Genomic DNA, 12,262 nt, shown 5'->3' with positions numbered 1-12,262 from the left:
TCCCACAGGGCTGTGTTCCATCTGCCTTGCTGCCTGCCATTGCCAATCCTGGGAGTGGGGAGTGGGATTGGTGGGGGGATGGGATAGGGTGGTGCCTTCTGGGGAGGTGGGAAAATAGGGCTGGGTTCAAGGGCCGGGATCTCATGGTTGGGGTGATGAAGGTTCTTAACTGGTTTGTGGGTTTTATTTATACTCTGGAGGAACTGGGAGAGTCACGCTTGGGATCTTTGGGATTCACGAGTGGAAGGAAGGGGGAGCATGGGGTGTGAACTCGGCGGGGGGGGGCTTCCTGCCAGCGGATAGGGGCTGGAATTAGAAGACGCAGAGGGTGGAAGATGCATGGGGTCAGCTTTGAAACTTGCTTGGGGGAGTAGAGGCTGTACTGCTCCAAGGGTGCTGCTGGCTTGCGCCTCACCAGACCCTGCCTGGGTCTCCCATTGTGTCCTTTGCAACCTGGCTGCCCTTGCCCGGGCAGCTCCAGGGCCCCTCCTGCTAGGGCTGCACCGTCGGTTTGGGGGCCCAGTCCCACTCCGGTCTCCTCTCCATGCAGGTGCTGGGGCTTGTGCGGGTCCCGCTTTATACCCAAAAAGACCGAGTTGGTGGCTTTCCCAACTTCCTGAGCAACGCCTTTACCAGCACTGCCAAGTACCAGCTGCTCTTCGCCCTCAAGGTGCTCAACATGATGCCCGAGGAGAAGCTGGCTGAGGCTCTGGCTGCTGCCACCGAGAAGCAGAAGAAAGCCCTGGAGAAGCTCCTCCCATCTTCCTCCTGAGGTTGAGTCTATGCTGTGTGTCTACTGCCCTCCCTTGGTTCTGTCCGTGCCCTGAACTCCTGGGGTTATGGCGAGATGGGACAAGCGGGCAGCTCGTCCTCTCCACCACCCCAAACAGCCCCTGGGTGGTGGCTGAGCTAGTGGGAGCCCAGCCCCCGCGGGTCAGGAGGCGGCCTGCTTGCACTGGACCTGGCTCTCCAGGCTCAGGACATTCTCTCCTACCCTAAGGCCCAAACCCTCCCCCACGGGAGACACACAGGTTGGTGGCGGGATCACCCAGGTACCCGGGTGGGTGCACACACCCCACTGAGAAGTTCGTTTCTGCTTGGGGAGGATGCCTCGGAGACCTGTCAGCAGCCTCCCAGGGCCGAGGGAAGAGCTGGCTCAGTACTGTGAACTCCGGTGGTGGTGATTAGCTTTGTCTTCTGTGGTGTGTCAACAGGGGGGAGGCTTCAAGGCCCCTTTAAACCCATTGGGCTCTGGTCCCCAAGTTTAGTTGGGGCCATGAAGCCCAGCTGTAGGTGGAGTTGTTGAAAGGAGGACAGCGAAGTCCATTCTTGGCTGCTCTGTTTGTTCTCTGGGTTTGGTCCCAGGCCCAGGGCTGGGTGCATGAGGGGCCCCCTTTTCCCACTGTCCAGGGACCTAAGGCTGGGAGCCAAGCCCAAGTGCTGGGCTCCAATCAGCACAGAGCTGATGATCCAGGCCTCTGTCCACTTCTCTGTGGTTGCTGCGGCACTGCCCCCTCGGACCTCCCTGGGCCTGGTCAGGGGCTTCTAGCCACACCTGGGCCAAGCTCGCTGCCCTTTGCTTTGCAAGCCTCCCTTTCTCCATTCCCAGCACAGTCCATAGGCAGCTCCGGGATGTGGTATGGAGGCACTGGCCGTGTGTGCAGAATGACAACCGGAGAGCCACCACAGATGGGCAGGTCACCACTGGCAGTCGCCCGTGGCCCTATGTCTGGAAACTCCTCAGTGAAGCTAACCAAGTTTCCACAGCGCCTATGTGGCCTGGTAAGGAGAGCCGTGCTCTGGCCCAGCCTGAGCGTCTTTTCCACCTTAGAGCCTCAATGAAGTGGCCAGCACGTGTGGGCAAAGGCCCTTCGTTCTGTAAATAAAATACCTGTACCTTGTTCCTCTCTTATTTCCTGGGGCACCAGGGCCGCGCGCAACACTCTTCAGATTGCTTGGGTAGAACCGAGGGGGCTCCGCGCACAGGTGGCTCTAGCCCCAGGGGATGGACAGAACAGAAGGCACCCAGTCGGCCCTGCTCGGAGCGTGGCGGTCTCCGTCCCGGCAGAGGGGGCTGGGTCCCAGTGGGCTACTGAATGGGGCAGGGTCACAGCACGGTTTGTCAGCCAGGACTGCATGTCGTGGGACCAGAACTGAGCCCTTCACCAGATCTTAAATTTTATTTTCCAGCAAATGACCTCCGCTACCCAGGCGCCCAGTCCTTTCAGTGTGGCACCTGCGGTGTATGGGGACCCACTCTCTCCCCGTGGCCCTGCCTGCTCCGGGCCTTCCCCCCTGGTTCTGGGCAAGAGGCCCTCGGGCCGCCTCTGCGTGGGCCTCACGGCCCTGTCCTGCCTCCGCCAGCTGCTCCGGGGGCCGGACGCTGCGGCCCCCGCTCGGGCCGGCCTGCTGCAGCCGCTTGCTCACTGCCCTCCTGTCTTCCAGGCACACAGCTTCAGGGTGGATCAGTCACCCAACGTCAGATTCTGAGAAGGGAAAGGGAAGACTGAAGTGGGCGCTCGCTGCTGCCCGGTGCCCCCTGCTCTCCGGCCTGGGTCCTGGGCTGGCGGACACTCACCGTCCCTCCCAGCTAAGGCTCCCGCCAGTTCTCCTTCCCGTTCAGCGCTTGCAGCTTCTCCAAGCTCTGGGTCACTGAGCATAGCACTCGCCCTGAGGACGGGAGCAGTTAGTTGCTGCTTTGTGAGTGTGGGAGAGAGGGGGGGAGGTGCCTAGAAACGTGACCTTGACGACAGCGGGCTATGGTACGGCTGACTCGGGGGTCTGAGCTGACCAGGCAAGGGTTCCCGTTTACCCACTTTTGGCCCCTGGGTGGGGGTGAGGCCACTGGCTGAGAGACTCACCCATTTCCTGGACTCGATCCTCCAATGCTCCTGACAGCTCAGGGAGGCTCAGAGCCTGCAGGGAAGCCTGCCAGCCTTTGGAGTCTGTGGGGCAGAGGGCTAGGTGGGCCTGGGGCTTGTGTGGTCCCCACAGGCCCTGCCACTTTGTCCTGAGCTGTTCCGACCAGGGGACCCACCCACTGTCAGTACCTGTGTGACACTATTATATCAAAATGTGGTCGCCTGTTTTTCCAAAGCACTGACGGTGGGGAGAGGGCAGTCTGGGTCCAGCCTCAGGAGTGAAACTGTGAGGGTCCCCGGCTGACAGTGAGGCTTGGCCCTGGGGTGGCCCCAGCTGCAGAAGTCACAAGGGACTTCGGCTACCATAGTGTGGTAACTCTGGGAGGACACGGTTCTTACCAGCCGTGGGGAGGGGTGGGCCCAGAGGGGGCCCTCGGGTGGACGACTCCTGCTTCACTCTGGCAGACAACTCGGCTTGACAGGCTCTGCCAGACACAAGGCCAAGTGCGAATGAGGGAGAGGCCTGGGAGAGGGTCTTCCCCGGCCGCAGCGGGGCAACAGGGACCCCAGCTCCCTGAGTGTCAGTGGGGCTCTGCCTTCATGGCAGGCACGCACACTAGGCACCTTCAGAGATAAGCTCTGAGGGAAGACCTGCACGCCGTGTGCAGATGCTTGGGTCTGCCCTGCGGAAAGGGACAGCCAGACTGAAATGGAGGGTGGCGGTGACTGACCCCAGGAGGCCTTAAGAACCACCACTTGGTTGAAGAATCTGGTGGAGTCAGGGTCCGGCCTGGGGGCGGCTCAGATGCCCACTCACCGCAGCTGGTCCAAGACGAGAGCAGCGTCGCGGGCCAGGGCCCGGGTCTCCTGCAGCTGGGCGTGCACGTCCTTCCGCGCCCCGTCCTGCTCCAGGAGGAAGCTCTCCACCACCGCCCGCAGCTCCTGCTCCTGGGACACCTGGCCTCGCATGGCCTCCACCTCCTCACAGCGCTGCAGCCAGAGAGGCAGGAGGTAGGGTGGGTGGGGGGCGGGCGGGCAGCTGAGCAGGGGGGATGCAAGGCCAGGGCCACTCGTGCTGGGTCCCCTCAACCCCAGTCCTGTCTCTGCCACGACCACTGGCTCTCAGCTCCTGCTCTCCTGTGCCGGTGTCCACCTTGGGGCGCCCCCTGCTTTGGGTCCCTACCCTCACGCCCTGTGACGTCCATGCCAGCTGCGTGTGCTCTGCCCTCACCCTCTCCTCTGGCAGGTGACCTCCTGTCCAACGTCCCCTGCCTTTCTGAGCCTTCTTCCTGGGGGCCTGGCTCTGCATCTCCCGTTTTACACACAGGCAGTAGCGCTTTCTGCCCTTTCCGCCCCACCACCCGCCCTGGCTGCTGCTCCCTGCTGACCCTGGCCATCCGTCCCCACGGCTCTCCACAATGTGTCCTTCTCTGCAGGTGGGTCTCCACGTCCCTCCCCCGCTCACCACATACTTTGTGCAGCTGGATGGCGAGCTCCTGCATCTCAGCTTCAAGCCGGTCGGCATAGGCCAGCTCCAGGGCATCGCTGGGGGGCCGGGCACTGCTGTGCCAGCGGGCGATGGCAGAGGTCATCTTCCTCTTAGGCCCAAACAGCCTGCAGGAGTGAACGAGAGAACGCGGACCTGCTGTGTGTGGAGGTGCTGCGGACCATCCTTCCACCAAGATGGTCCCCTAGGAAAGATCCCAGCTTTGAAAGGAGACAGTGGCCCCCAGACCCTGGGACAGATGACAGAAACAAATGATCTTAAGAAGTGACCACAGCAGGGGCTGGCCCGCCCTGCCTGCCCGTTTCCTTCCCCTGCCTGGTAGCTGTCCCCACTGAACGGGGAGCTCAGGCCTGCCGGGGCCAGGCTGTGAATGGCCTCCCTGCCCCCTCGGGAAGCTGTCAAAAGCGAACGGCAGAAAATGTCCGGGTGCCCTTATCACAGCAGTGTCTGCCAGGGGACCCAGGCCTTCAGCACCTAAGCTCGATGCAGCCGGAGGACCAGAGAGAGGACAGCTGGCTGCAGAGAGCGAGCGGACGTCCAGACGGGGCAGGCGGTCCCCTCCCCGCACTGGGGAGTCCGGAGCCAAGCGGCCCCTTCACGCTTGGTGGAACCGAGGGGGTCGTGGCCACAAAGGCCCCTCGGCACTCACGTGATGCCGATTTCCTTCAGGTCGCTCTCGGTGAGGGTCAGGAAAATGCGGAGGTCCACGTCTTGCTCCTCGAACACCTGCAGGTACTTGAGACACCCGATCTGCTCCAGCAGCGTGGCGAGGTCCTGAAGGGCCGAAGAGCGGAACAGGTCAGAGGAGGGGGGCCCGCAAAGGCGGTGCTGCGGCACAGATCCTGCCGCCACACGCGTCTAAGCCGGGCCAGCCCTGTGGACCCCCAAGTTCTCTGGTGCGTCACCTCTGACTGCAGCCCCTCCTCTCTGCGCCCTCAGGCAGAGCTTGTAGTCCAGAGCCACCCGCCCCTGCCCGTGTCCCTGCGGCCAGTGCCCTGTCCTTTCAGCCTGGACACGGTTCCTGTTCCCGTAGGGCAGGTGTGCGGGCAACACACTCTTCAGTCTCTTTACCTGTGACGGTCTTCACTTCTCCCTCCCTTCTGAAGGATAGTTTCTGCCTGGATACAGCATTCTTGGTTGGCTGGTTTCTTCCATTACTCTGACTCTATCATCAAATGCCCTCTAGGCCCCATGGTTTCTGATGGAAAACTAGTGGTTAATCTGACAGGTGTTCCTTGTATAAAGACTCACTTCTCTCCTGCTCCCTTCAAGATTCTCCTTGTGTTTTTGGACAGATGATGATAGATTTAGGCGTAGCTCTGAGACTAACCTACTTAAGAGTTCATACAGCTTCCTGGACGTGCAGATTCATGCATCTGATCAAATCTGGGAAGGTCTGGCTATTTTATAAACATTTTTTTTTATGCTCTTGCCCCCCTTCTGGAACATCATTACGTGTGTTGGCTGCTTAGTGGTGTCTCCTAGGTTTTTGTTCATTCTTCTCAGACGCGATGATCTCACTTGATCTAGGTCACCTTTGTGGGTCCCGTGTGCTTCAATCTGCTCTTGAGCCCTTGTGAAGCTTTCATTTCAGTGATTATACTTTTCATCTATACGCTTCCTATTTGTTTTTATTTCTATCACTTTGTTGATATTCTCTACCTACATATGGTTTCCTTTAGCTCACTGAACGTATTTTAATAAGCTGATCGAAAGTATTTGTCTAGGGGCGCCTGGTGACTTAGTTAAGTGTCCAACTCTTGGTTTCGGCTCATGTCATGATCTGACGGTTTGAGAGGTTTGTGTTTCGGAGCCCTGTGTCAGCTCTGCACCGACAGTGCAGGACAGACTTAGATCTTTCTCTCTCTGCCCCTCCCTGGCTCGCGCACTCATGCTCTCAAAATAAATAAATTCTTTGAAAATGAAACCTTGAACGAGCCCCACTCCATTCTGCCCCGTGGTGGCTGTCACAGCTACCTTGGTACTGGGGCCAGGGGAAGGATGGGAACAGGGCCCAAGTTAAAGCGCTACAAAGCCACTCCTCTTGAATAAAAATTTCCAAGTTGCTCCAAGCCTTTGGTTGATTCAGATTCTGATCACTTCTGCCAGTTTTTTGTGGCCTTTAATGGAGGAGTACATTTTCAAATGTTGTCACTCTGCCAATTTCCTCAACCTATTTTCTAAAACATCCTTAAGATCCCATCGCCCACTCTCCCACTGAAAAGCGTTTAAGTAATTGAAAGGTGTGGCCCCTCAGTGAGCCTGGGAACACGGGTGCTGGACACAGCTCCCTGGAGGGGTCACAAGGAGAAGGCAACAAGCACACCTGCTTTTAGTGAACAGCACAGCTGTGACTGAAACAAATGGCAAGAAATGATTTCTTTGTACCACTTACGCCCACAAAGGGCAGGGGAACTTGATGAACAGACCACGGGGCGGCTGGGCCGTGCCTGTAACCCCTAAGAAGCTGGGTAAGCCGCAGCGACTCACAGCAAGGGAGGCAGAGATGGCAGCTGTCATTAAGTGCCACTTCATCTCCACTTCGCATGCATCTCCTCACTGACTCCTGACAGCAGCTCTGGAAGATCGGTCCAGTTTTTCTCCTCCCCAGGCTCAGGGAGGCTGAGTCGAGTATGGAAAACAAGGGAAGAGACAGAGCCCTCCTATGGAAAGGGATGGAACAGAGACCCTGCGCCTGGCACTCGTAGCCATTAGCAGTCCTCTCAACCTGAGCAGCTCCACAGATCATGGGTGGAAATCATCTCCACATTTTTCTCTCAACAGGGCCCAGCCCATCCTAAGCGCACAGTAAGAGCCTCAAGAAGCACTAAAAGTGTGTAATTATCACTTTCATGGATTGCTCTCACCTGGGGTCCTGAATAAGGGGACCTCTCTGTCTGGGGAACAGATCCCGGGGAGCAGGCTGCGCCAGCTGGCCCGGTGCTGGTAGGCCACTGGCTGTCACTGTTGCTGTAACGATTCTTGGTCTTTATGTAACTTTTCGTTTGCTTCCGAACCGAGCTTTTACAAGCATGATCCGAATCCTGTGGTGAGAAGGCTATGTTCAGAGTTAACACGGAGGGGCTCACGGCTAACGTGAGCTGCATCCACTCTACTCTCTGCCCCACAACCCCAGCTGTGAAAATCCCCCACCAGCCAGAGGCTTCCCTGGTGACCTGCACCATGGTCCATGTGGCCCAAATCCATGGAGGGCGGCCAGGACTTTGCATCTGATGTGCATGTAGCATTGATTACCCTCTTGAAGGAGGCAGCCCCCACACCACCAAGAAAGGGGAGGGAGGCGGGAGATCAAGAAAGGAGAAGCTTCACCTCGTTGCTCTCCAGAGAGGCCTCACTGCTGACTCCCGGGGCCCTCGTCAGGCCCTCACTGCTGCTGCTGCGCCTCACGACCCCCAGGTTGGCACAGAAGGCCTGCTCTTCTGAAAACCGCGAAGACGAGAGCACCTGACCACAGGTCTCACTCGGGGGGACGCCCCAGAGCCCCACGCCCACTGCACTCACCACCTCCTTAAACAGCTCACTGCTGTCTTCTGTTTCACGCGGCTGCCCAGCCCAAGCCCTCGGACCCTAACATGTGGATGGGCATTTTGCCTGTTTTGTTCACTGATAAATCCAAGCATCTGGAACAGTGCTTGGCATACTTGGCACTCCGTAAACGGCTACTGAATAAATGACAGATAATGTAACAGACATTTCCCTGATGGCTCCCCAGTCAAGGCGCTAACCTTGTCTGAAACGGCTCTCCCAGATGCCACATGGAGAGACACTGGGCCAGAAGCCACACCTCACCTGTCTCCATGCCAGCTTCTTGTCCTCACAAGAACCAGTGCCCTTCTGTACCCTTTGCCCCATTGTTCTCTACTGGCCGGACCCACCACCGTTCCATTCTTTCCTTCCCCAGGGTGGAGGGGAATTGGAGAGGGGCGGCACACAGGGCCTCCTAACTCCAAGTGAACCCCTGGCCGGCGGGGGGCGGGGGAGGGAGGCAGGGTGCACATACCCCGACTGCTACTGCTGCTGCTCTCCACATCCCGGTCATTGATGGGGGAGGTGACGTCCCTGTAGCAGAGGCCCCCCACTTCCAGCGGGTTCTCATCACTGCTGTTAAAGGTGACATAACCCCGTGGAGGCACCTGCTCTGTGGACAGAAGGGGAGCCATAAACCCACATGACCACAAAGATGCANTCTCTCTCTGACCCTCCCCTGCTCACGCTGTCTCTCTCTCTCTCGTAGAAATAAATAAAAATATTAAAAAAAAAAAAAAGATGCAAGTTCCTCCTTCCAAATTCAACCACCCAAGAGGAAGCATGGTGGGGGGAAGGCCCAGGATGCAGGCGAGCTGAAAGAAAATTCCTATCTAACTGGCCCTTCTCTCATCCACTCAGCACAGTAACCTGGACACAACTGTGCAGTTTGCAGGAGCGGAAATGGATTCTGAAGCTCTGGAGACCAATCTGTGTCCCCCAGCAACTGCACGTGAGTCAGGGCAGGTGCCCGTTTCATCACACCGCACTGCTGCTTTTCCATGTGGACAAAGCAGGAAACAGCTCTGTTCACAGATTCCGGAACCAAAGGGAAACTACAACACTAGCGGGAAATGTCACCTCAAACACATCAGCCTTCACATTCCCTGTGACTTTCCAACACAGACATCCCGGGGCTCCTCCTTGGGTCAGTCAACCCCAGCAAAGAGACCTGGCTAAGCAGGAAGGTGGTAGGCCCTGGGCTAAAAATTAACAACAGTAACACCAAGTTACATAACCTCTGAGTGCACCTGCCTGCAAGAAAAAGGGAGAAAAGACAACACAAACCAGAGGGTTTAATTCCAATTTGACCCCTGCCTCTTCCCCACAGAAAGTACATTTAGTTGTAGAGAAGAGACTGGCTGGTGGTGTCATGGGTGACTTATTTCCTTCTTCACACCTTTCTGAAGTTATCAAGATTTACAATCATCAAAAAAAAGAAAAAGAAATCAGCATATACTATTTATCATTCAAAAGTGTGTTTTCGGGGCACCTGGGTACCTCAGTTGGGTAAGCCTCCCGACTCTTTTTTTAATATATTATTTAGTTTTGAGAGAGAGATAAAGACAGCATGAGCAGGGGAGGGTCAGAGAGAGGGAGACACAGAATCTGAAGCAGGCTCCAGGCTCTGAGCTAGCTGTCAGCACAGAGCCCGATGTGGGGCTCAAACCCACGAACTGTGAGATTGTGACCTGAGCTGAAGTTGGACGCTTAACTGACCGAGCCACCCAGGCGCCCCACCCCGACTCTTGATGTTGGCTCAGGTTGTGACCCTGCAGTTGTGGGACTGAACCCCGTGTCAGGCTCCGCCCTGAGTGTGGAGCCTGCTTGGGATTCTCTCTCTCCCTCTCTCTCTGCCCCTCACCTGCTCGCTCGCTCGCTCTCATAAAATAAATGTTTTTTAAAAAGTGTTTTTCCCTTGCTGGCAAAGAGAATAATATGCACTTATAGAAAATTTAAAAACCACAAAGTGTAAGGTAAACCATGAATAATAAATGGCACAACTAAGGGACAATTAGCATTGCTCTTTGGTGAATGTTTGTCTGCCTCTGTGGGATACAAAAGACCTGTGTGTAAATGGGCCCGGGCCAGATTATTCTGGTGTCTTGAACAAATTCCATTTTAAAAAGCATTGGTTGTATGGCAACACAGATTAACTGCCACCCCCCGCCCGAGGTAAGACCTGTCCTTCCTACGGCCCCACCACACCTCAGGTGGGACAGGTAGCAGGGACTCCTCAGAAGACACAGACTGCCACTCCACAAGGAGAACGGCCCAGCCAAATGCCCCAGAGCTCTGTGCCTGTAAAAGCACCGCTCGCCCAAGGAGAGAGGAGGTGTGCTCTCATCCTGTAGCAACCCGCCCAGAGCTGGGGGGTGGCTTCCCCAGAGGCCCAGTTAGCCACCCTACTGTGGGTAATGGGAGAAGGTGCCAGACTGCCACTCCACAAGAACTCCCAGCCCAGTGCCAAGACTCCTCTCTAAGTGAATAGAAGGGAATCAAGCTACTGTATACTCTTTACTCAAACATGGTCTCCTGTGACTGGAAAAGTTTAGTTTCCAAGCCTAGGAGTGATCACTCAGGAGAGGGGCCCATCCACCCAGCCTGCTAGACCAGCCAGACTGGGGCACCTGGATGGCTCAGTAGGTTAAGGGGCTCTTTGTTTCGGCTCAGGTCATGATCTCAGTTTGTGGGACTGACCCTTGAGCTAGGCTCCAGCTAACAGTGAAGAGGCTAGATGGGATATTCTCTCTCTCTCTCTCTCCTCTCTCCTCTCTCTCTTCCCCTGTCTGTTCCACCCCTGCTCATGTGTGCTCTCTCAAAATAAATGAAATGAACTTAAAAATAAAGGAAGCTTTAACTACAAGATATGACTCACACTAAGACCGATCACGAGGTGAGGCCAGAGCAGGAGCGTCAGCACCCCCTGTACTCCGCGAGAGCACCGCGCTCAATTTGAGGAGCTAACAATTCGTGAATAAACTCAGGGCCAGGGTTCTACCCACCAAGTGGACCGTCCAAGAATTCTCTAACCCAGCACTTGGAGAAAAGAGAGCAAGAGCCTATTCAGGGACACATCCAATTCTGGCTGGTGATGGGGGCAGACACCGGACTTGAACATTTTTCCTGCACTAGCTGCCCCACCACGGTGGAATGAAATCCCAGCTTTGCTGTGTTTCCACTGCTGAAGAGAAAGTTCTATTTGTAATTGTAACCAGCAGAAAGGAAAATCAAAGGATGAACCAAAACCCAGAACCTAGCCAGCATCAGTGCCTTTCTATCCCTGTAAGCGTCTCGGGTTCCGCAGCTGCAGCTCCCACCCAGTGGCCCACATCTCGGAAAGCTGAGAACGGGCGCTTGCTGGCGGGCCGGCCTCGCAAGGGGCTCTGCCACAGAGCCGCCAGGAAGTGGGAGCACTCACCACAGCAAGGCCGCTGCACCTGGCCGCCAAGGCCGATGGCCGTGATCCGGGCCAAGGCTCGCGGCCCCTCATGGATGCTGAGGCCCTTCTTCCGACAGGGCCTCTGTCTCTGGGGAACAGGGCAGGATTCATCCGAAGAGCTTAAATCTTCAAATTTTTCTGTGGGTCAAACACCAGAATTAAGACATTTTGTTCAGTGATGGACTGATTTACCAGTCCTCATGGTACATGCTAGAAGATAATCATCATTATTGATCTTCACAAATTAAGAAGAAAAATGTGTTTCCCAAGACGTCCCTTGAAAGAAATGCCATGATGGGCTGGTCCACTGCTCAGATGGGCCACGGGGACATCTGGGCAGAAAACAAGTTGCTAAAGCAGGAGTCTGAACTGAACAAGTCTGTCACGAAGGGAGGGTCTTAGTTCTTATTCCTCTTTCTGTATGGGTTTCCAGAATTTTTTAACAAGTGTGTCTTCACAGACCTAGGCCACTATCACTCACAACTTCACAACTGTATATTGTCAAGCCGCATATTTGGGAAGCAAGTGGCACATGGCAGGGTGCGTGCCAGGTGTGGGGAAGCACCGCACGTCATGCCTGTCACAGCGCGAGAGCCCAGCGCGCTCACAGCCACTGACATCTTACAGCTTTTCCTGTTCCCCGATCCCATCACACCTGCAAGGCAAAACTCATGAATGTATCGGCATAAGGCTGACACCTGGTTAAGACCTCACTCTTGGGGGGCGCCTGGGTGGCTTAGTCGGTTAAGCGTCCGACTTTCGCTTAGGTCATGATCTCGCGGTTCGTGGGTCCGAGCCCCGCGTCGGGCTCTGTGCTGACTGCCAGCTCAGAGCATGGAGCCTGTTTCAGTCTGTGACTGCCTCTCTCTCTGACCCTCCCCTGCTCACGCTGTCTCTCTCTCTCTC

General features: G+C 56.3%; 2 protein-coding genes across 7 annotated transcripts in view; one reads left to right on the top strand and one right to left on the bottom strand.

Moving 5' to 3' along the window:
• The window catches only part of NUDT16L1 (nudix hydrolase 16 like 1), a 2,692-nt gene extending 791 nt beyond the window's left edge, over positions 1–1,901 (top strand). Inside the window, 2 exon segments of the mRNA XM_077762509.1 lie at positions 551–773; positions 1,610–1,901. Of these exon segments, the coding sequence (XP_077618635.1) occupies positions 551–772 (222 nt within the window). The 3' untranslated portion in view covers position 773; positions 1,610–1,901.
• Positions 1,902–2,161: 260 nt separating this feature from the next.
• Positions 2,162–12,262, bottom strand: part of ANKS3 (ankyrin repeat and sterile alpha motif domain containing 3) — a 28,642-nt gene continuing 18,541 nt past the window's right edge. For 2 of the 6 annotated variants that reach the window (XM_077762498.1, XM_077762503.1), the window contains 11 exons: positions 11,336–11,494; positions 8,390–8,527; positions 7,699–7,808; positions 7,236–7,412; positions 5,018–5,142; positions 4,334–4,475; positions 3,679–3,851; positions 3,261–3,346; positions 2,862–2,945; positions 2,579–2,670; positions 2,162–2,506 (listed from right to left, as the gene is read on the bottom strand). In XM_077762498.1, the coding sequence (XP_077618624.1) occupies positions 2,591–2,670; positions 2,862–2,945; positions 3,261–3,346; positions 3,679–3,851; positions 4,334–4,475; positions 5,018–5,142; positions 7,236–7,412; positions 7,699–7,808; positions 8,390–8,527; positions 11,336–11,494 (1,274 nt within the window). In that variant the 3' untranslated portion in view covers positions 2,162–2,506; positions 2,579–2,590. Of the gene's footprint in view, positions 2,507–2,578; positions 2,671–2,861; positions 2,946–3,260; positions 3,347–3,678; positions 3,852–4,333; positions 4,476–5,017; positions 5,143–7,235; positions 7,413–7,698; positions 7,809–8,389; positions 8,528–11,335; positions 11,495–12,262 lie in introns of those variants that run through there. The other 4 variants (XM_077762499.1, XM_077762500.1, XM_077762502.1 and 1 more) reach the window with 4 other exon arrangements.

This window comes from Crocuta crocuta, unplaced genomic scaffold (genome assembly GCF_008692635.1).
Source record: "Crocuta crocuta isolate KB4526 unplaced genomic scaffold, BGI_CrCroc_1.0 scaffold234, whole genome shotgun sequence".
NCBI classification, from domain to species: Eukaryota; Metazoa; Chordata; class Mammalia; order Carnivora; family Hyaenidae; genus Crocuta; species Crocuta crocuta.
Note: the sequence above shows the minus strand (reverse complement) of the source record. Positions and strands in the feature narration are given on the sequence as shown.